Below are 23,330 nucleotides of genomic sequence, written 5' to 3'. Positions count from 1 at the left end.
CCATCTCATTGCTTCAGATGTAAGGCAGACAGCTCAGTGACCTTCGGCGGGGACTCTTTGCCCTTTGTCCTCTCCTATAGCTCTGATCTAGATAAGGAAGGGCCGTCCACGTTAGACCCTTCCATTGTGAGTTAAGGAAAGCTAGAGAACAGCTACAGAGACAGTTCTGAGCACACTTAACAACCATTTCTGGCAGGCTTTCAGCCTCTTGTTTCAGCGTTAGTAACTGCAGTATTCAAAATAGAGTGGTCTCTAGAGTGCCTTCTGGTGGCAACTGCCAAGGGTTTCAGCCCTTCCCAGCACAGCTGTTGGTTAGAGTCTCCCTTAGTGCCTTCCAGGGAGGCAGGCCGTGAGCCAGACACCATCAGTTCTCGTCCTAGGTTAGTGTCCTCCTGCCTTTAGATTTGGTTTACCCCAACCACCTTAAATAAAAGGTCTGCGTCATAATGCGACTGAGTGTGCTTTCCAAGTACCTTCAGTCCCTCAGAGGACTGCAGCACCTGGCAGCAGTCCTAACTGACCTTGTTTTTCTGTGTAATTCCCAGGGTCAGTTTTGCAGATTATTCTCAGAAATCATTGCATGTGCAACTACACCCCAAAGTCAAAAGTGCTCAAAGTATCTGTTCTGAGTACTGATATGGATCAGGAAAGGATTGTATCTTCTAGACTAGTGGCTCTTAAAAGTTATTGAGGACCCCCAAAGAGATTTTGTTTATGGGGGTTATATTTATTTATATTTACTGTATTAGAAATTAGAGCAAATTTTTAAAATATTCATTAGTTCATTTATTTAAATTCACTTAACTATATAACAAGTTAATGTAAATTATTTTTATGAAAACTATATTTTCAAAAAAATCAGAAGAGTGAAAAGTTTTCTACTTTGTGAATCTCTTTAATAATCACCTTTTCAGATAATTGTGGATATTCTTTTTTGGTAGAATACCCAACTTAAATGGTATTTTCTTAAAGATTATTTACAATGTGTAATCTGAAACTATATTAATGAACTTTTCATACCTAGTACTCTTGGGAAAGAATGAACGTGAAAAGGCAAATAACATTGTTTGAACCTTATAGTAGCCCTGTGAAAACATGAAGCATATATTATTATTTCCACTTTACAGATGAGGGATTGAATCCAGGGCAGACTCACTTAATAATCTCTCTGTGACAGAACTACTTGTGGTTTGGAATTGCATTTTGTGGGCTAGATTTAATTTTGGGAATAGATTAATTATCCAAAGGATAGAGTCTCCCTGTTCAAATTACTGTGTGATTTCCATTTGTCCAGTATATGCATTTTGTAAACACTGTATTTTATTTTTATTCTAGACTTATTCTGGACTCTTCTGTGTAGTCATAAATCCTTACAAGAATCTTCCAATTTACTCTGAGAATATTATTGAAATGTACAGAGGAAAGAAACGTCACGAGATGCCGCCACACATCTATGCTATATCTGAGTCTGCTTACAGATGCATGCTTCAAGGTAATTGGGAACATTAGCACACTAAATACTTAAAATTTCTTAAGTGTGGTTAGGTATTTTACTAGATACTAGTTTTTTCAAAAAATTAAAATTTTAAAAATCTTTTTTAAAAGATTAAAAATTAAAGTAATGTTATTGTAAAAATGTATGAATTCTTAAGATTAGAATGAGTGAAATGGCTATATTTATAGGAAACTGGCATGCTTGTTTCTTCATAAATACTTCATGTTAATTTTTATGTTAAAAAGCATCTAGTTTTTAGACATCTGGTCAAGGTTGAGGTATAAGTAGACACAGCTTTGCCTCCTTGCACAACCATATAGAAAGAATTACAAGTAGATCTTAAAAACGCCCACCCAGAATCGTGGGTTAATCGTCAGAAATCAAGCTGTAGGGAAGGGAGTCTGACAACCAGGGATTTAAAGAAGCCACATTCATGCAGATGGCTAGTAGGAGGGGCAGAGTCACAGAGAAGGGTGGAGATCCAGTGTGGCAGGGAGAGGCAGGGGTGGCATAACAGAGAATTCCACATTCACATGTGGTAGACGAAAATTGGGAGGGATACCTTGGGAGCCAGCAATCCCAGCCCCAGACCCAGCACACTGCTCAGGGTTCCAGCACTGGGAAGATAGATCCTCATAACTTCTGACTATAAAAACCAGTGGGGCAGCAGAAGAAACTGCCGGAATTTTAGGAGACTCAGCTTAAAGAGCCCACACTGACTTAGAACATCTGTACACCCACCCATTCTAGGATTCACCACCAGGGCAACAGCTGGAAGGGTACCAGTCACATATGGGAAGTGGGTGAAGTGACTGGAAATGGGGCAAGTGCCAGGCAGATCTCCAGAAACCAGGTGGTGGCATTGTCCCCTCCCCCTACACAGAGCCACAAAGCAAAGCAATTTGCCCTGCCTTGGCAATTACCTAAGGCTCCACCCCACACAATTTATACACAGGTAACTTTTCTACCATAGGCCATACTACTAAGATAGAAAATCAAAGCACCCCTACCTAAAACACACAAATAAACACAGGGAGGCTGCCAAATTGAGGAGACAAAGATATAGCCCAAATGAAAGAACAGAACAAAACTCCAGAAAAAGAACTAAATGAAATGGAGATAGGCAGCCTATCAGATAAAAAGTTCAAAACACTGATCATCAGGATGCTCAAAGAACTCATTGAATAGGACAACAAAATAAAGGAAGAAATGATGGTTACACCAACTAAAATAAAGAAAAACCTACAGGGAACCATCAGTGGAGGGGAGGAAACCAGGATTCAAACCAATGATTTGGAACATAAGGAAGAAATAAGCATTCAACCACGACAGCAAGAAGCAAAAAGAATTAAAAAAAACAAGGGTAGTATAGGGAGCCTCTGGGACATCTCCAAATGTGCAAACATCTGAATCACAGGGGTGTCAGAGGAGAAGAGGAAGAGCAAGAAATTGAAAACTTATTTGAAAAAATAATGAAAGAACACTTTCCCAATTTGGCAAAGGAACTAGACGTACAAGTCCTGGAAGCACAGGGAGTTCCAAACAAGTTGGACCCAAAGAAGACCAGAACAAGATGCATCATAATTAAAATGCCAAAATGTTAAAGATAAAGAGAGAATCTTAAAAGCAGCAAGAGAAAAGTGGAGTTACCTAGGAAGGAGTTCCCAAAAGACTGTCAGCTGATTTCTCAAAAAGAAACTTTTCAGGCAAGAAATATTCCGAATGATGAAAAGCAAGGACCTACAACCTAGATTACTCTATCCAGCAAAGCTATCATTTAGAATGGAAGGGCAGATAAAATGCTTCCCAGACAAGATAAAGCTAAAGGAGTGGATTATCACCAAGAACCCTTATATAAAATGTTAAAGGGACTTACCTAAGAAGAAGATAAAAACTATGAACTTTAAAATGGCAACAAATTTACAACCATCAATAACTGAATTGAAAAAAACAAACTAAGCAGATAACCAGAACAGGAACAGCGTCATAGATATGGAGATCATTTGGAGGGTTATCAGCTAGGAGGAGGGAAGGGGAGAATGGGGGGAAAGGTGCAAGGATGGGGAGGTTAAGAATAGTACAGATAATGGAGAAGCAAAAGAATTTATATGCATGACCCATGGACATGAACTAAGGGGGGGGGGATTGCTGGAGGAAAGGGGAGTACTAGGCAGAGGGGGGGAAAGGGGGAAAAATTGGGACAACTGTAATAACGTAATAAAAAATTGTTGTCAAAAGCATCTAGTTTGTATATACATTTGATCTCCACCACAAGCCAGTATAACAAAAGCTCTTTAGGTTTTAAAACCAACAGGAAGGGCCAACAGGAAGAATAATAGAAAAGGTGAATGCTTCATTGGGGAAATAAAAATTATGAAATATTTCTGATTTAAATGCATGTAAAACAGACAGCAAAAGTTAAAACCTATGTGTTGAATTGGTTGGTTTTGATTGTTTTCTTTTGGGTTTAGAATGAAATAAAAATTTGAAGAATCATTCATTTGAATCATGGCTTTAGACACAGTGGTTTATGGAGGGATGTGTTTTTAAAAAGACAAAATGTAGCAGTTTTGAATGCATTTAACATTGCTCAAAAAGGCTACGTTATACGTGGGACTTCCTAGTGCTATGTGAAGTCTTTTATAACTCCCCCATCTCCTTTTATTTCTTTAAAAATAAATTCTATAAAGTATATTAAAATCTATGTGGTTCTTATACAGTAGTTGCATGATCATTAGGAAGTAGGATACACTTGCCCTGGCTGCTGTGGCTCAGTGGATTGAGCGCCATCCTGCAAACTGAACGCTGGTTTGATTCCCAGTCAGGGCACAGGCCCAGGGTGTGGGCCCAGTGTCCCCGGTTGGAGGAGTTTGTGAGGCAACCAATCGATGTTTCTCTCCCTCTCTTTCTCTCTCCCTTCCCCTCTCTCTAAAAATAAATAAAGTCTTAAAAAAAAAAAGAATAGAGAATATGCCATATCCACCTGTCATCAAATTTGTAGGTCATGAAAAGGCTGTCTTGGTGACTGGGTCTGAAGGAGAGTGTGAGGGAGTTAATAAAATACACTACCGATTTCTAATTCAGTGTTACTTAGATACTTTTATATACCAGGTCCTCTGAGATAATTAAGAGATACTTTGAGACTAGAATAGAATAGTGTCATAGATAGGTAAGGACAGGTTCGATATCAGTTCGATATCCAAAATCAACTTAGGCTTAAAAAAAGATTAGATTTAAAAACCTTTCTTGCCCTGGCTGCTGTGGCTCAGTTGGTTGGAGCATTGTCTAGTCAACAGAAAGGTCAGGGATTCGATTCAGTCAGGGCACTTATGAGAGGCAACTCATAAGCTGCCTTATGAGGCAAACAACTGATTGATGTTTCTCACCCTTTCTCTTTCCACCCCTTCACCTCTCTCTAGAAATTAATGAGCATGTCCTCAGGTGAGGGTAAAAAAAATGACGTAAAAACCTTTGTTAAGTTCAGAGCCAGATTGCAGTACATTGAGCTCCATAAAGACAGCACCGGGGCAAGTGTGAGCCAGACGGGCACTAGACGACTCTGTGCTCTGAGGAAAAGTAATTAAACATGGGCAAAGGAGATCCTAAGGAGCCGAGAGGCAAAATGTCATCATATGCTTTCTTTGTGCAAACTTACGGGGAGGAGCACAAGAAGAAGCACCCAGATGCTTCAGTCAACTTCTCAGAGTTTTCTAAGAAGTTCTCAGAGAGGTGGAAGACCATGTCTGCTAAAGAGAAAGGAAAATGTGAAGACATGGCAAAAATGGACAAGGCCTGTTATGAAAGAGAAATGAAAACTTATATTCCTCCTAAAGGAGAAACAAAAAAGAAGTCCAAGGATCCCCAATGCACCCAAGAAGCCTCCTTTGGCCTTTTTCTTGTTTTGTTCTGAGTATCGCCCAAAAATCAAAGGAGAGCATCCCGGTCTATCCATTGGTGATGTTGCAAAGAAGCTGGGAGAGATGTGGAATAACACCACTGCAGATGACAAACAGCCTTATGAAAAGAAGGCTGCTAAGCTAAACAAGAAATACGAAAAGGATATTGCTGCATACCGAGCTAAAGGAAAGCCTGATGCTGCAAAAAAAGGGAGTTGTCAAGGCTGAAAAAAGCAAGAAAAAGAAGGAGGAGGAGGAAGATGAAGAAGATGAAGAGGAGGAGGAGGAGGAAGGCAAAGAAGATGATGATGATGATGAATAAGTTGGTTCTAGCGCAGTATTTTTTCTTGTCTATAAAGCATTTACCCCCCTGTACACAACTTACTCCTTTTAAAGAAAAAAATTGAAATGTAAAGCTGTGTAAGATTTGTTTTTAAACTGTACAGTGTCTTTTTTTTGTATAGTTAACACACTATTGAATGTGTCTTTAGATAGCCCTCGTCCTGGTGGTATTTTCTATAGCCACTAACCTTGCCTGGTACAATATGGGGGTTGTAAATTGGCATGGAAATTTAAAGCAGGTTCTTGTTGGTGCATAGCACAGATTAGTTATATGTGGGGATGGTAGTTTTTTCATCTTCAGTTGTCTCTGATGCAACTTATACAAAATAATTGTTGTTCTGTTAACTGAATACCACTCTAATTGCAAAAAAAAAAGTTGTAGCTGTTTTGTTGACATTCTGAATGCTTCTAAGTAAATACAATTTTTTTTTATTAAAAAAAGTTCAGAGCCAAAGAATACTAAGTGGCTATGACAGTGATACTAGAGAATAAAGAAGCATTATCAGCTTCTTTGTTTTTGGTTTGTGTCTCTGTTAAGAATAATCTTCCTGTGCTGAAAAGCATTTGTATGTATGAGCAAACTTGGCCTTATATGGGAAAAGAAACTGGAGAGAGTTCACTCCTCTAATTGAATCATAGTTCCTCGTCTAAACAAATGCATTCTCACTGTTGAGATTGCTGACTCCCTGGTCTATGAAGTGTATAGAAGGGGAGTTTCCAGAAGGCTGGGGTGGGCTCACATATCTAACTCTAATTTTTAAAAGGGAAGAAGCTCCAGGCTACTGAGCTTGAACACACCTGCCAGGAAAGATTCTAGACTCTATTGTTAACAGTCTGAAAACAACATGAGAACACTCACCATGTTACTTCAGCTTAGTAGGAAGGGAAATAGAATAGACATTGTAAACAGAGAACTAGGACTTGCACATGGCATGTCGCAGTCTGCCGTGACATCCTTGTGGCTGGATGCCAAAAAGTTGCACTTGAAGTGCTGTTAATGATTGAGGTTGGCTGGGTTTTTCAGGGGTTGCACAAAGGGCTTGTGCCCTTTTCAGCACCTTTATCAATATAATACACTTAAAGGTGTAGGATGCATGCCCATAAAATTTGTAGATGATGCAAAACTGGGAGGAAAAATAAATACATCTGATGAAATAGAATTTTAAAAATATCTTGATAGGCTGAATGGGGAGTTAGATCTAACAAAATAGTTAACAAGGATAAATGTTAATGTCCCAATACGGAATGAGCAGTTCTCTGGCTGCAGAGTACCTGAGGTTGATGTCACCAGGATCCTGGGGATGGGAAGCTCAGCTGTCTTCATCTTTCAGTATAGCTGTTGGTCTTAAAAAAAAAAAATAAAAAGAATGAAGATGTGGCTTATCACTATATTACAGTATTATTAATGTCATTATTAATGCCAGAATGAACATTTATTGAATATTACTGTGTGCTAGGCACTGAGATAATTGCTTATATGTGTTAATCCATAACAACAATCCTGTAAAGTAAATAGGATCACTTATCCCTATTTTATGGGGCACAAAAAGTTAAAAATTTGACCAAGAAAATGTAAATAGTAAGAAGTATGATCTAGGATTTAAAACCGAGGCAATGTGACACATTCTTTCTGTGGGTAAGTTAAAAAGTTCCTTCTATCTATGTGAAAGTTAAAAAGTATTACAGTAGTTGATAGTTTTGATTACATAATAATTTAAAAAATTGATACAGGAAAGAAAAAAAAGCATGCTAAATAATTTGGCTGTATTCCATTCTGTAATTAGGGTCTGCCAGCTGATGTACTATATACACAATGCAATTGGGTGGAGACATCTGCTAGGGTGGTCAGGTGCACCTACAGTGCCTGATGAAGCTCTACTACCTTTCAGTGCTGATCAATCTAGGCTTTCAATGACAAATGTGAGCAAGTAGCTAAACATAACTGGGTGTATAAAGAGGATCTATAGCTAGAGAGGGTACCATGCAGAGGATTCAGAGCATACAGTCCCAGTGAACAGTTTGTTTGTCTAATGCAAAAACAGAAAGAGCTTAATTTTTTTTCCTTACGTTTGCATTCTAGAAGATATAGTGTCAATAAAATGCTTGAGAAATAATTTCTTGAATGAATGAATGAATGAAAGTAAAGTTCTTAGACATAAATTTCATTACAAAAATTACAAATTTGCCCTGGATGGTGTGGCTCAATGGATTGAGTGCTGGCCTACAAACTGAAAGGTTTGACTCCCAGTCAGGGCACATGCCTGGGCTGTGGGCCAGGTCCCTGGTAAAGGACCTGCGAGAGGCAAGGCAACTAACTGATGGATGAATCTCTCACACATTGATGTGTCCCTCCCTCTCTTTCTTCCCTCTCTTCCCCTTTAAAAATAAATAAGTAAAATCTTTTTTAAAAATGACAAAATCAGTTTTTGTTAGGTTTATACCTAAATATAATATATACCTTAATATAACTAAGTATCTCATGTTTTTAGTATTAAGTGGAGTTTTATTTTGAGTATCTAATTGTTCCCTGTTAATGTATAGAAATATTCCTTTTTAAATATACAGTATATTGACATTGTATTTTGTGACCTTGCAGAATTTACTTATTCTGGACAGCTTTTTTATAGATTGGGATTTTCTGTGTAGACAGAAAATTGTCTAATCTTATCCTCTAAATAGAGACGTTGTTATTTCCTCCTTTCTAAGTCTATGTTGGTTTTTTTTCTTACTTTGTGATGTTGAGTAGGTATGACAAAACAGACAGCCTTGCCTGTTCCAGATCTTAGGAGGGCAGCATTCAGCTTTTCGCTGTTGAGGATGATGTCAATGAAAGGGTTTCTGTGGATGCCCTATATCACGGAGATGAAATTCCCTATACTCCTCGTGTGCTGAGGTTTTGTTTGTTTGTTTGTTTGTTTGTTTAATCATGAGTGGATGTTGAGTCTTATCAAATGCTCTTTCAACATCTATTCAGATGATTATATGGTTTTCTTCTTAGTCTGTTGATACAGTGAATTAGATAGTTTGCCTTTTGGATGTTCAGCTAAGTTTGAATTTCTATGATAAATACTACTTGCTCATCATGTGCATTATCCTTTTTGTATATTGTTAGATTGGATTTGCCAACATTTTGTTAAGAATTTTTGTGCCCTTGTTTATGACAGATATTTATATGTCATTTCCTTTTTTATAGTGTCTTTTTCTGATTTTAGTATCAGCGTAAGTAAGACTTTAGAATGTGTTGGAAAATGTTTCTGCCTCTTCACTTTTTCTGGAGTTTATATAGAATTGGTATCATTTTTTTCCTTAAATGTTCTATAGAATTTATCAGTGAAGCTATGTTTTCTTTGTGGGAAGATTTTTAATTACAAATTCAATTTATTTTTTTACTGAGGTATAATTGGCATATGATATCATATCAGTTTCACACATTCAATTTCTTTAATAGGTATAGGACTATGCAGGTTATTATTTCTTCTTGAGCTTTCATAGAAATTGTCCCTTTTATCTTAGTTATCAATTTTTTTGACATACAGTGGTTGCTAATATTTCCTTATTATCCATTTAGTATTTGTGGGATCTGTAGTGGTATTGCCTTTCATATTCCAGATATTGGTAATTTGTGTGTTTTTCCTAATCAGTCTGGCTAGAAGTTTATTGGTTTCATTGATTTTTCTCAAAGAACCAGCGTTTGGTTTCACTGGGGGTTTTTTTTCTTCCTTTCTGTTCCTTATTTCATTGATTTATCATTTTCTTCCTTCTACTTACTTTGGGTTGGAGTTGCTCTTGTCTAGTTTTTCTATAAAGTAGGGGCTGACATCATTGATTTGAAACCTTTTTCACTGTTGAAAATATGATTTAATTTGTCATGGACTTAATAATCACCTCCATAAGTGGTGGGTGATTTGGGGTAGGTGCTTTGGAAAATATGTGTTATCAGATGAATCTCTAAGTCTTCAAAAGGCTAGTTGCACTTTTGAGATTGAAATTGTTTCCCTTAAATGTCAATATAAGGCTGTATCTGGTCACATTTATCAGTTTTTAAAGATCATTGTGTAAACTGTTGTAGTGCTGAGTTGGCCCTTGAAGGTCACATTGGACTGAGTGAAGCAGGAGGTGGGAGTGGGGCAGCCACAGTTGGAGGGAATCTTGGAGGTCATGAAGCCGGTCCCCTGTTGTACTGGTGGTAGTGACTCAGGCCCAAAGACCATACAAGACCAGACAGACAAATAATGAAAACAGACAAGTCTCACTGAAGAGAGTTGTTTTATTTGTTTTGTTTTTGGTTGGGTGGGGGATTGAGAAGCTTGGGGCAATGGAGGGTGGGGCAGATCTGAAGGGCAGATTGCAGTTGTGTAGGCCTCAAATTTCAGACAATGACAATAGTGTGTACAGATGCGGGAAGAGAGCCATTCTGAGTTAATTAACAAGCAACTTAATTTTGGCTTTAACTTTGTCTTTCAGTTTCTTTAACTCTGTAAACCAGTTCACAAAATCCATTTAAAAAAAAAAAAACTTGTTGTAGTGAAGTTCTATAGATATTGTTTAGACTAGAAGAATTTACCAATCTGATGGTTCATATTTAGAGTGAATAAGCAAAGACTTGTTAAAACCTAGTTTTATGGGTAAAAAAGTTGGAACCAGCAAGGAGTCAATGCCTCATTTATAGATACATTGGTAAGTTTGTGGCAGAGCTGGAACAAGAACAGAAGATTCCTGTTCCTACTATTTTGCCAGTGCCCGGCATGGTACCTAGCACTGAATTTCTCTCAGCAGACCTGAGCCAACTGGCAATTCTGGTAATAAAAAAATTAGACAGTTTCCAATCTCAGGCAGCACATTCTACTGGGCAGACAATTGGCAGGATTGTTTGTCTAACTCCGAAATGGTTCAAAGAGGGCAACAGTGAGGAGTCAGAGGGAGAGAGTATCTGGGAAGGTTCCCCAGAGGAGATCCAGCTGAGCTGATCAGGAAAGGACACTGGTGATATCCAAGTATTTGTGGATCTGGGAGGAGCATGTCTAAGAAGTGATGACCTCTGGGAAAGGGAACCAGCAAAGGAGGCAGACAATAGTTTTTTTTCTGTGCTATAAACACTGCCTACAGCAACCAGAAAGAAGGGACTGGGTAGGAGCTATAGACATACTATGTTTTATTGCACTTGGTTGTGCTTCACAGATGTTGCTTTTTTTTTTTTTTTTTTAAACAAATTGAAGGCAAGACCGGACACCAGCAAATTAACCACTTGCTTAATTGCAATATTCGTTTGGTTGTGGTGGTCTGGAACCCAGCCACAGTATTTCTGAGACATGCATGTATTAGGAATTAAATTAGGCTCGAGGGGTCAGGCAGTAATATAACTCAGTTTATACATAGAATATATGAATGGATTTGCTTATTTTGCTAATATTATGTGAAAAGCGTATGACATAGTGGTGAACTATTTATTTCCCCTTCATGACATTTATTTGTGCCTCAACTACTTACTGTGCAGTCCTTGTTGGGCATGGGATGGCGTGCTCAAGGGCACCAGGGGGAAAGCAAGCACAGCATATGGGAGTGACAAAAAAAACAAACTGGGCTTGTCGGGAACACAGGCGCTAGGAGCAGAGCTAGCTGGTTGTCACCCCAGCATTCTTGCCCTTCGGTGTCTGTGTGACTTGGGAAGATTACCTAACCTATTCCGGGAACAGTTCTCATCTGTAAACTGGAGATAGTGATGCTTGTAAGTGATTGGAAACCATACACCCTACATTGGTGGTTTTGCCCATGGGCTGGATGTGGATTTGAATTTCACCTTTTCATTTTAAAAATTGAGTTGAATACTTAAATCATTAATCACTTTAAAATCATGTTAGACTTTTTTCATTGTGCTCTCTTTCCTTATTTTTAGTATATGTAACATTTTGACTTGATAGTGGCTAAACTTCATATAGATGTTTATCCTCCTTCAACCTTTTCTGCTCAGTGTTTGATACTAGTTTTTTTCTCCTTCGAGGTCACATTAATACTGGTTGTGGGTGTTCTTGAAGCCATTCTGAAAGGCATTGGTTTTCCAAAATTGGCCCTGCTTCAGACTCACCTAGGGAATTTGTTTGAAGTGGGATTTTTCAATGCCTACAGGTCCTGAAAATGATTTAGCAAAGGTGGAGCTCTAGGAAGTATGTTGCTACAAAACTTCCGAGCTGAATTTGATAAGCATGAAGGCTTAAGAATCAAGGTTGATTAGGTATATGAAGTCTTCTAAGCCTGGGCTGTTATTTACTCCCAGAGAATCTGGCAAAGCAGTAAGTGAACTTGACTGGACAATGTAACAGGGTTGGGGAAGAGTTAACTTGACCTGAGAGGTGTAGAGTTACTAATAGGCTGTTACTGTAACTTTATTATATCAAATATTTTAAAAACCAGGCAAATGGTCACTTTCTTCTTTTGTTTGTTTTGTTTTGTTTTCTAGATCGTGAGGACCAGTCAATTCTTTGCACGTAAGTAAATGTTGAATGTTCAGATTTATTTTTGATTCTCTTGAAAAGTAAAGCAATTAATTTTTTTGTATGGAGGGAGGGGGTAAAATAGAGTGGTGATTTTTAAGAGTTTGATGTAAACCTTGTTGTTATCATTTTAAGACTAAGATTATATAAGCTGCTTAACTTGGGTAGTACTGTTTAATTGTCAAACTGGGCTTTTCACACATAATCTGACATCTTTGGTTGGTATGTCCAAATGTTGACCTACTAAACATTACAGTAATTTATCCATGTTACCCAATAGATATTATTGGTTATTATGTGCCTTGTGTGCCACATTTTAAGTACTAGAGACTCAAGGTTGAATAAAACAATATCCACAGAAGGAAATTGTTAGATTTGCATATTAGAAAGACCACTTTGGCTGTGGTGTGAAAAACGGATTGGAGGAAGAGTTAAAACAGCAAGACCAGCTAGGAAGCTGACCATTCAGTTGTCTAGGCAGGAGTTGGTTGGTAGGAACTTTAGGTGGAGAAGTTACCATGAACCTAGAGAAAAGTGGAGGAATTTATTTAAATGGTGTTCAGTTGAGGAGACAACTTAACAGGACTTGGTGGTTTGTATGCCTAAGAAAGAAGAGCTGAGAGAGGTCGAGCTATGATGAACTCAGGATGTTTCCTGACATGGGAAACAGATTTGGAGTGGAAGATAATGAGTTTGATTGAAGACACATTGGCTTTGAGGTGCCTGTGGCTCATCTAAGTGGAGCTGTCCACCTGCTATTGGGCACGTGGATGTGGAGCCCAGGAGAGAGCCCTGTGCCGAAATGCAGATCTGAGGAGTCGCCAGCCAGGATGGTAATGGAAGCCAAGCTGGCCGGGGAGACTGCCGCAGAAGCATGTGTTGAGAGAGAAGGCAGGGCATGCCAATCGTGAGGAAAAGTGACATTTAAGGGTCAGGCAGAGAATGAGGAGCTGCAAAGACAACTAAAAGTATCCACCACCGAGGCCTGAGGAGGGCAAGGGAGTGTAGCGGCACAGCAGCAAGAGGGGAGGGAGAGTTCAAGAAAGAGGGTGCGATCAACATGTTGTTAGATGCTGTTGGGAGTGAGTGAGATCAACAGAGACCTGCGCATGGGCTTTAGCAGTGAGTGGGACAGGTGTAGGCATTGGATCGGGGAGGAATGTGGAAGCCAGATCACAGTTGGGAAATGAAGGGGAAGTGGAAGAGTTGTTTAAAAACATCGAAGAGCAATTTTTCAAATAGTTGAGAAACTGAACACAGTCATACAGGTGTACCTCAAAGATACTGTGGGTTCGGCTGCAGACCACTGCAGTAAATTGAGTCATAATCTTTTTCCTGGTGGAGGGGCTTGCCTTCAGCTTGTAAAAAACCCAGCACCAGTGAAGTGCAATAAAATAAGGTGTGCTTGTAGTCGAACAGATAAGTATTGTTGTTATTGGTGGTGTTTTTAACGTGGGAGAGAAAATGCTGATGAGAGGGAGAAGGGGTGGAGAGGAGGGAGCTGAGGCAGCAAGGACGGTGACGGGGTCCAGAGCACTGGGCGGGGACCTGGGAGACAGGACTCCCCTGCAGGTCAGGAAGGCAGGTAGGTTGTGATGTGGGTGAGTGGGGGTGGGGCTGGGAATTGAAAAGGTTCTTGTCTAGCGGTTTCTCTCTACTATGAAGCAGTGTAGACCATTTGTCCTCTAACAGGCAGGGGGAGGTATAGCAGGGGGAGGATGGGTTGGAAGAGAGGAGAGGGAGAAATAGCTGACACTAGTCCGCTTTGTTGTATAAAATTTCTTCCAGTCTTGTTTAGCTTTTCCTAAACAACAAACCACCCAGGAATTTAATGGCTTAAAACAGTTTCCCTGGTGATGGGATTGGGCTCACCCAGGCAGTTCTGTTGACCTGGGCCAGACTGAGCTGTCTCACTGGGGACTCACTCCTACGCCTGCATCGCCTGCTGGGGCTACCTGGGGCTGGCTGATGACTGGCTGGGTGTCTCGGTTCCTTCTCCACACGCCCCCAGTGTCCGCTGCCTAGCCCCAGTTTCAACATGGTAGCAGGGCTCCAAGGGCAACAAGAGAGCAAGCTCTATTGTGGGACCATTCAGGTTGCTGCTTGTGTCACAGGTACTGCTGTCCCCTTCCCAAGCAAGACATGTGGCCAGGGCCAGTGTGGGAAACACTGCCAAAGGGAGTAGATACAGCGGGATCTGAAACAACTGGGGCCCTTGCTTAGTCCACCATTAGAGTGTGGAATGGAGCCAGATTCAGTCCATCGAAGGTGAAGCAGTTGCAGTGTTTGCAAGTGGGTGCAAACGGGGGACAGTGGAGCACAAGGGTTGAGTATATGAGTGGGAGAAACTACCACAGTAGGCCACAGGCCATGGGCAAAGAGGAGGGAATTGATAGGGAGGAAGTACATAGGTCAAAGAACTAGAGATCTGGAGGAAATGGAACAGATAATCTTGGGAATCCTGGAGTGTCAGAGCCGAAGAGTAAGCAGTGCGGCCACACAAGATGAGAGGGTAACACCTAGTGCGTGGCAGTAGGAGTGGGTGAGTGAAGAAGAGGGGTAGGAGGGGGCACAAGGAGCCAGGCGGCCTGGGGTTTGGGACCTCGTTCTCATGAGAAATGGGGTTTGGCAACATTACCATGAGTGTCGCGAGCAGCGGCCACTGGGAAGCACTTCATGAGGCTTGGAGGAATGTTCTTTATTCTGAGGTAAAGTGCTTTTCACTCTTTAGAATGAAAACTGCTTGCTTTTTTGAAACAATAATACATTTTGGGGGGGTTAATGATCTTACTAGTCAAAATCCAAATGGGGAAGCAGTGTTCCTACTATATGTGACGTCAGGAGGAGGGGCAAGAGGGAGTAGCTTTTATGATAAGAGGGTCTGGAAACAGCGTTACAGAGAATGAAAAGGATGCCGCCAACTTTCTTCCTGACTCTGTGTGTGTGTGTGTGTGTGTGTGTGTGTGTGTGTGTGTGTGCGCGCGCGCGCGCACGTGTGGGCGTTTGTCCTATGTGGGGGGAAAGGGTGGTGTTCATCCGAGAAGGCTGCCTGGGGGGAGTGCCAGGGCTCAGTAGGGCCAGCAGGAGGAGGGGAGCTCGGTGCAAAGGCTGAGGATGTAGGTGACTTTGCTCACCATGGTATGGGGGTCTCAAAGAGTAGAGGAAACAGTGGGGTGGAGGCAGAAAATAAGGGCTTGGTATCAGGAGAAAGGAAACGCAGAGTGAGAGCAGAGTGTAAGAATGAAAAGTGACCAGAGGAACTGACATTTGTGGCAGTGAACAAGGATGGTGGTGGGGGTGTAAGCCTGAAGGAGTCCCAAAAGTGTTTACACCTGTGCACCCCTGGTGGATAGAAGAGGGGGCTTGGGCCTTGGGCAGCAGATGTGTGGCTGGTACTTACTGCCTTCCTTTCCAGTGGATTCCTAGCTCAGGCAGGCAGGCACTCAACCAGGTTAGCTTCTAGACCCTCATCCTTGTCACAATCCCTGGTGGCTTTTTGAAGAATCAGTGTGCCATGTGTACAAGGGCGGCCTGATAAACCTTCCAGGCATAGAGGACAGCAGATGAGAAGTAGTATCAGGCAGCTTACAAGTAATTTGAGCATAAGCTGTGAAGTAGGGCATCAATGCCAGTTAAAACTCAACATGCCCAAGAATTAACCTTTATTCCTGTGCAAACACGACGCATCTCCCAATTTCCTTATTTCTGTCATCAACCCTGTGTGTTTCAGGACTTAAGACTTAAAATCTCGCAGTCTGCTTTGACTCCCCCTCTTTTTTATGCCCGTTTCTAGTTAGTCACCTCAATTGACATTTCTTCTTTCTGCCTCCCCCTGGCCTGACCCGGCATCACCTGACAGCTCACTCATTTTGGTGGATCCTAGCTGACTGCCTCGCCGTTAGCCTCTTTTTCCCTACAGGAAGGAAATGTGCCGATTTGAATCCCACCTGTACAAGAAGTTCCAGCCCACATTGCTTTTCTCGCATCAGGTCCTTTTTTATTTGGGTCACATTCCTTATTTGGGCCATATGTATATTCTTTTACAACTACATGGTGAGGTAGGAACTGACTTACCTTGATTGCTTTTTAATTATCCCTTGAGAACCTGGCACAGTGTACAGAGGAAACGGTGGGGGTGGGGGCAGACAGTAGTGTGTACTTAGAAAATGGGTAACATTCCAAACAATGGAATGAATCTCGTAATTAAGTAGGAACTAAGAAAACAGCCTTCAGTTTTCAATAGAAAATTTTATAAACTAATGATACTGTATGTATTTTAAAGGGTGGAACCTTTCTGATACCATTTTAAAAAGGCATTTTATTTTGAAACTGCAAACCTACACACAAATAGAATAGCATGTGACCCCTGAACGCCCATCTTCCAACCTTGTAACAGGGTGCAGCCGAGAGGGGGCGCCCAACTAGGGATTTGGAATGCGGCCCAGAACTCAAGGTGTCCAGGAAATAATTAGAAAGATATATAGGATGTCCTCACCCCACCCCACCCAGGTGTGAGTTGGGGGAAGGGACACGTGGAGCAGGAACATGCAGAGCTGTTTTGTACAGCAACAGCTTTGCAGCTAACCTCTGGTGTGGTCATTTAACATACCTATAACCTTTAACTGGTTGCATAGATATGTTAAATAGCTGTGGCCAAGCCTTGAGGCAGGGGGATGGAAGTGACTTCCACCCAAGATGTAACTAGGGGGTAACTCCCCCTGGTTACAGCACCTGCATGAGAGCTTGGAGAAGATTGGCTCCATGATATGGGCCACATCTGCCCAGACTTATGATGGCAGCCCAGTAAACCTGGGATAATACAGGAATGCTGGCAGGTGTAACTGATTGTAGGAGGAGTTGGAAATGGGGATGTAGAAGAAGGTTGGCGCGGGAATTTAAACCCAGACTTGGCAGCCTTGCAAAGAGAGAACCATGCGGCGTTGGCCAGGGTGGGGACCCCCGCAGCTTTGGCAGGGCGAGAACCACGTGGCTTTGGGGTGCTCCCTTTTGCCTCATGGCTTAGGAAGCAGGAGAGACTTTGCCTGGAAGGAAAGGGGTAAAAGGACTCTTGCTGGTGGACCATGAGAAGGTGCCACATGGTTTTAGATTAGCTGGAGATCATGGCAGCAGCACAGCTTGTGGTGTCGGGAGCCTCAATCACAGACTTCTACTTCTTTTCCTGAGATACTGGACCCCAGATTAGGGCAGAGGGAGAAGGAAGGACTGTATGCATCTGTGGCTATCCTAAAGGACTTGAATATTTTAATGAAGACATTAGGTCACTACTCTTAAGTCTGTATAGCCTTAAATAAACATTTCCTTTCCTTTTCACAAATCTCTGGCATTAAAAGATGTCTTTCCTCTGGCAGTGGGCATAACAAACCTAGTGAGGGGGGTTTTTCGGTAATAGTATATCATACCCTCCCTTGGCCCTATTCTGTAACAGCCTCAATGATGTAAAAAAAAAGTTACCATCTTTTCTTTACTTCATTTTTCCTCTTTTAACCTTTGCTGATGCATTTCCCCAAGTTTTTATTTAAAAATTCAAACCTGAATTTTACTGAAAAGTTGAGAGAATGGTACTTTAAATTACCCATATAACCTTCACTTATATGTCAGTTCACTCTCTCCACACACAAGCACTTTTTTAAAAACCATTTGCAAATCAGTTGCAGACATCTGGACACTTAACCCCTAAACACTTGAGCAGGCATCTCTTAAGAACAAAGGAAAAGTGTGGAGGGGGGTCCACCTTACCACAGACCATCATCACACTTAAGAAAGAAGATTAACATTGATTCAATAACAGCATCTTATACAGAATCCATGTTCAAATTTCTGTAATAGTCCTCAACATGTTTTTGTAAGTTTTAAAAATCTGTGATCCTGTCAAGGTTCACTCCTTGCATTTGTAGTATCTGTTAATTTTTATTCTATATTCTAGAGTAATCTCTCTCTTTTCTTTTTTAAAAAATTACCTTGTCTTGGATTGTTCCCCAAAAAAGTCACTTATTGAGAACCTGATCTGCAAACATCTTTTAAAAATAGTCTGTTGCAATGCAGTTCTGACACTACTGACCTCTGAGGGTACACTTTTCCACATGGTGCCCACACTATAGGCACTGGCCGCAAGCTCAGGGTTTTGCAGGCCATTAGTACCTCTGACAAAATAACACAAATTTGGGGGTTGCCACTACCCCTTCAGATTCAGTAATTCTCTAGAATGGTCATGCTGAGCCAGCCGAAGGAAGAGATTAAGAGGGTGAGGCTTGGGAAAGTCCCAAAGACTCAGCTTCCATGCCTCCTGGACACTTCCTCACCGGCACATCACAAAGCAGGAAGCTCCCCTAAGCTTCCAAGTCCAGAGGCATGATTGACTGAATCACTGGCCACACAGTTGAATTCAGTCTGTAGCCCACTCCCCTTCCAGGAGACCTGGCTGATACTGCATGGTTCATCAGCCCAAACCTCTAATCACCCTTTTGATCTTTCAGCCAGTTCCCTTGCTGAAACTATCTTGGTGCCACAATGAGTCACCTCATTAACATAAACTGTCAGGGCCCAAGTGAATCAGAGACATTCCAAGGACTGAGAGGCTCTCTCCCAGGAACCAGGGACAAAGACCAGCCAAATTCTTTTTATCCCTTTTTTTCTTTTTATTTCTTTTTTTTTTCCAATTTCTTTATTATACAGCATGAATTGATAGAGGAAAGTCATAACCAGAATCTAGTCACTGAAACTCTCCATGAAATGGGACTAGTGTGTCCCGGTCCACAGCCTCGCAGTCAGGGCAGTGCTGCGCACAGTAAGCCGGGGGTCAGGTGCAGGACGCCTGCTCTCCTTGATTGGGTGGTGGGAGCCTGGGCGACCATTTGTGATGGCCGTTTGGGATGTCTGGGAGCAGGAAATCCTGGGGAGGGAATGACTGCCGTTGGACAGGAGGAAAGGTCAGTGAGCGTTAATTTACTTTTGTCACCAAAAGTGACCATTACAGGCACTAATATTTGTAATCAGATGGTTATTTTTATTTTAAACTGGCTTTTTCTTCAATTCTTGGGTTTGGATTATGAGGTGAGTCTCCTTAGCAGCTGGTTGTCTCTTAGGCACAAAGTAGCAGCCATCAAGCACCATGTTTGTTGTTTCCTCTTTCCTTCCCTCCCTCCCTTTCCTTCTCTCCTTTCTTCTTTTTTCTTTCAACTTTTCTGAACATCTTGTTATATTTTTACATAAGCAAAGTTGAAAGAACTTCTTATTGAAGACCCAAACATCCACCACCTAGATCCTACCATTAGTACTGTTCTATACTTGCTTTATTATATGTTAGTCTGTTCCTTCTTCCAGCCAGGAATCCCTTTTATTTTTGTGAGAGGAAAACTAACTTTTGCAACTTGGGTCCGGTGGCTGAGGGGGTAGTCTGCAGATTAACTGACGACAGGTTAACAGAAGAAAAGACAAGGTTTATATACACATGCGTGCTGTGGGTAGCTTGCTGAAGAACCAGTAGTAAAAGGCTTACAAAATATGCCAAACTTTGGCAAAAAGGTGAGAGTGGGACGATTAGGGCTTCAAGGGAGAGTATGGGTCTCACGATGCTAATAGACAGCTGAATTTACACTTCATGGTGCTCAGGGTTGGTCTCTTCCCATCAGGAAATTGTCTGGGGTGGGATCCATTGGCAGCTGTATTTTCAGGAGGCCCTACTTAAGGTTAGATAATGTCTCTTTCTGTGGCTGCTGATTCTTCAGACGTTTTCAGTTTAAGTCTTCATCTCACTTTGATGGGCTATTAATCCCTTAATTTGATGCATTTCAAGTTAAATTGTAGATATCCGTACCCTTCCCCTTAAATAACTTCAGCATACAGAACATTAACTAAAGTCCAGAATTTTCTTCTTTATCTTTTGAGACAATTTACACATAATGAAATGCACAAACCTTAAGGGTACAGGTGCTGAGTCATTTGTGTAGCCTGAACCCCTGTCAAGATGGAGAACACGACTATTACCATCACCCCAGAAAGTTCCCTTCCGAGTCCTTCCAGCAAAGCCCTGCCCGCACTTCTTATAGTGTCGCCATGTTTTCTTAATTCTTAGGTAGATATCTAATAACTGCCTGCTGTGTTTATATCTAGTGTAAGCTACATTGTAACTCGAGAAATATGACTATATGAAACAAATGTATTCTAGGTTTAAGAAAAATATGTTCTGTGGTTCCTTTAAGAACCCACCAAATAAAGAACTCCAAGAGTGTGTAACTAGGGCACATAGCCAACCTAATTAAGTTTTCTGTATGAGAATGATTGTTTAGTCAATTTTATGTAGTAGTTATTTTATACTAAGTATGTATGTTTGTATAGCATCATAAAGAGAAAATACAATTGGAAGCAACATTTCCTGAAGTAGTTTGATGGCTCCTGACTAAGGTTGACTTTTTTAGTCATTTTCTTTCTAATTTACTTTTCTCCCTGAAATGGTGAACATGTAATTAACCCCCTGGCCTCCTCTGCCTGAAACTCGCCAGCTAGCCTTTATTTTTGCAGACTCAGGACAGGCAGTGTGAGCTCCCACTCCAGAGTTCAAGCCACCTGCTTCATCACTGTTCTAGTGTCCAGACAAGTGCTTTGGTGAAGACACCCAGGATTTCCTTCATCGCCAGAGAACAAGTCTTTTGCATAGGCACTCCATCTCATTGGAAGTGAGATCCTGTTAAGAGTATAATCCTGTTGAATTTCCTTCTCATTAGAATTAAAATTCACAAAACAGTCACTCCAGGTGATGAATTTACTTCATTGGTTAAGCCCCTCCTTTTAAAGAACACTCTGTTTTCATTTTATGACTAACTTTTGGTTAACTGAAGTTATTTCTTTTAAAATATATATGAATATAATGCAACAATTATGAAACAATGGTTACTTCAATTTTCTGTCATGGTGTGACAACAGATATTTTTTGCTAAGGAGTTTTACCTGTCATATATAAATATCACATTAAATATAGTGACAACCAAACCAGTTTGGATATAGAACAGTTGATTCTTCCTACGAGTAACATATTTGTAAAATGTTAAGATAATCATATCAATAGAATTGATCAAATAGCTAAGGCAACACAGAAATAGACCCTATAAATGTGTATCATAGGATCAAAGGCAATACAATGAAGCAAAGACAGTCTCTTTAACAAATGGTGCCGGAACAAGTAAACACCCACATGTAAAAAAAAAAATCTAGATCCAGAACTTACACCCTTCACAAAAATGACCTCAAAATATATCCTAGACCATAGTGCAAAATATAGAACTATAAAACTCCTAGAAGAAAACCTAGCTGCCTTTTTTGAAACAACATCGAAGACATGATCCATGAAAGAAGTAATTGATAAATTGGACTTCATTAAAATTTAAAACTGCTCTGCAAAAGATATTGTCAGAGAATGAGAAGATAAACCACAGATTGGGAGAAAATTTTTGGAAAAGATGACATAAAAGAATGTTATCCAAAATGTACAAAGAACTCTTAAAACTCAGCACTAAGGGGAAAAAAAAAAACAACAAATAAATGGCCAAAGAGCCCTGGCTGGGTGGCTCATTTGGTTGGAGTGTCGTCAAAAGATTGGGGGTTGAGTTTCTGGTCAGGGCACATACCTAGGTTGGGGGTTTGACCCCCAGTCAGGGCACACATGGGGGACAACCAGTCAATGTTTCTCTCTCACATTGCTGTTTCTCTTTCTCCCTTCCTTTCTCTCTAAAATCAATAAATATGTTAAAAACAATTTTTTAATGGCCAAAAACCTTTACAGACACCTCACCAAAGAAGATACACAGATAGCAAACAAGCATGTGAAAAGATGTTTCACATCACATACTACCATCACTGCACACCTACTAGAATGGCCAAAATCTGGAACGCTGACAACAAATAAGATGTGGAGCAACAAGAACTCTTGTTTATTGTTGGTGGGAATGCAAAATGGTACAACCACCTGACAGTTGGGTAGTTTCTTATAACACTAAACATACTCTTACAATGTAATCCAGCAATCAAACTCCTTGGTATTTACCCAAAGGAGTCCACACAGAAGAGTTTGTAGTAGTTTTGTTCATAATTGCCAAAACTTGGAAGCAACCACGATGTCCTTCAGTAGGTGAATGAATAAACAAACGTCTGGATGTGGTACATCCAGACATTCAGTGCTAACAAGAATGAGCTCTCAAGCCATGAAAATACACAGAGGAACCTTACATGTGTATTACCAAGTGAAAGAAGCTAACCTGAGAAGGTTAGTTACTATGTGATTCCACCAAGATGATGTTCTGGAAAAGGCAGGACAATAGAGACAACAAGCTGCTCAGTGGTTGTGGGGCAGGGGAGGGGGGTTGGAGATGAATGGGCAGAGCACAGAGGATTTTTAGGGAAGTGAAAACACTGCATTTTACTATAATAGTAGATACAAGTCATTCTACATTTATCCAAACCCATAGAATATGTAACGCCCAGAGTGAACCCTAATGTAAACTATGAACTTTGGTCTCATCCTGGGTTAAATAGAAAATGTTCCATTCTGCTGAGTGATGCTGATAGTGGAGGAGGCCATGCGTGTTGGGGCGGGGGGCAGAGTGCAGGGGCATACAGGAAATCTCTGTATCCTCCTTCAGTTGTATTGTAAACCTAAAACTGCTATTAAAAAATCAAGTCTTGGAAAAAATAGGTAAGGCAGCCCCAGCTGGTATGGCTCAGTGGATTGAGTGCCAGCCTGCAAACCAAAGGGTCACTGGTTTGATTCCCAGTCAGGGCACATGCCTAGGTTGGAGGCCAGGTCCCTGGTGGGGAGCCCGTGTAAGGCAACCACACATTTATGTTTCTCTCCCTCTTTTTACCCCTCCCTTCCCTTTTCTAAAAAAAATACATAAAATCTTTTTAAAAATTAAAAAATAAAAATTCATTTAAAGAAAGTAGCTCAGGCAAAAGTGTGGTGTAGTGGAAATATCACTGTGTTGTCAGATCCTTTCTAGTGTTGATCGATCGAGTACTCTTTCTTGTCATACCTTTACTGTGAATTAGCTCTGTGACCCCAGATCAGACAGCTTTTTTAGACCACAATTTGCTTTTTTC

General features: G+C 40.8%; 1 protein-coding gene and 1 pseudogene across 5 annotated transcripts in view; both read left to right on the top strand.

The window, feature by feature from the left end:
• MYH10 (myosin heavy chain 10) overlaps window positions 1-23,330 on the top strand; it is a 144,155-nt gene that overhangs the window by 23,398 nt on the left and 97,427 nt on the right. For all 5 annotated transcript variants that reach the window (XM_045824184.1, XM_045824187.1, XM_045824186.1 and 2 more), the window contains exons 3-4: window positions 1,336-1,492; window positions 12,188-12,215. In XM_045824184.1, the coding sequence (XP_045680140.1) occupies window positions 1,336-1,492; window positions 12,188-12,215 (185 nt within the window). The remainder of the gene's footprint in view (window positions 1-1,335; window positions 1,493-12,187; window positions 12,216-23,330) is intronic.
• LOC123809233 lies at window positions 5,037-5,713 on the top strand (annotated as a pseudogene).

The sequence above is a fragment of the Phyllostomus hastatus genome, unplaced genomic scaffold (genome assembly GCF_019186645.2).
Source record: "Phyllostomus hastatus isolate PE091 unplaced genomic scaffold, TTU_PhHast_1.1 phas_scaffold_55, whole genome shotgun sequence".
Taxonomy (NCBI): Eukaryota; Metazoa; Chordata; class Mammalia; order Chiroptera; family Phyllostomidae; genus Phyllostomus; species Phyllostomus hastatus.
Note: the sequence above shows the minus strand (reverse complement) of the source record. Positions and strands in the feature narration are given on the sequence as shown.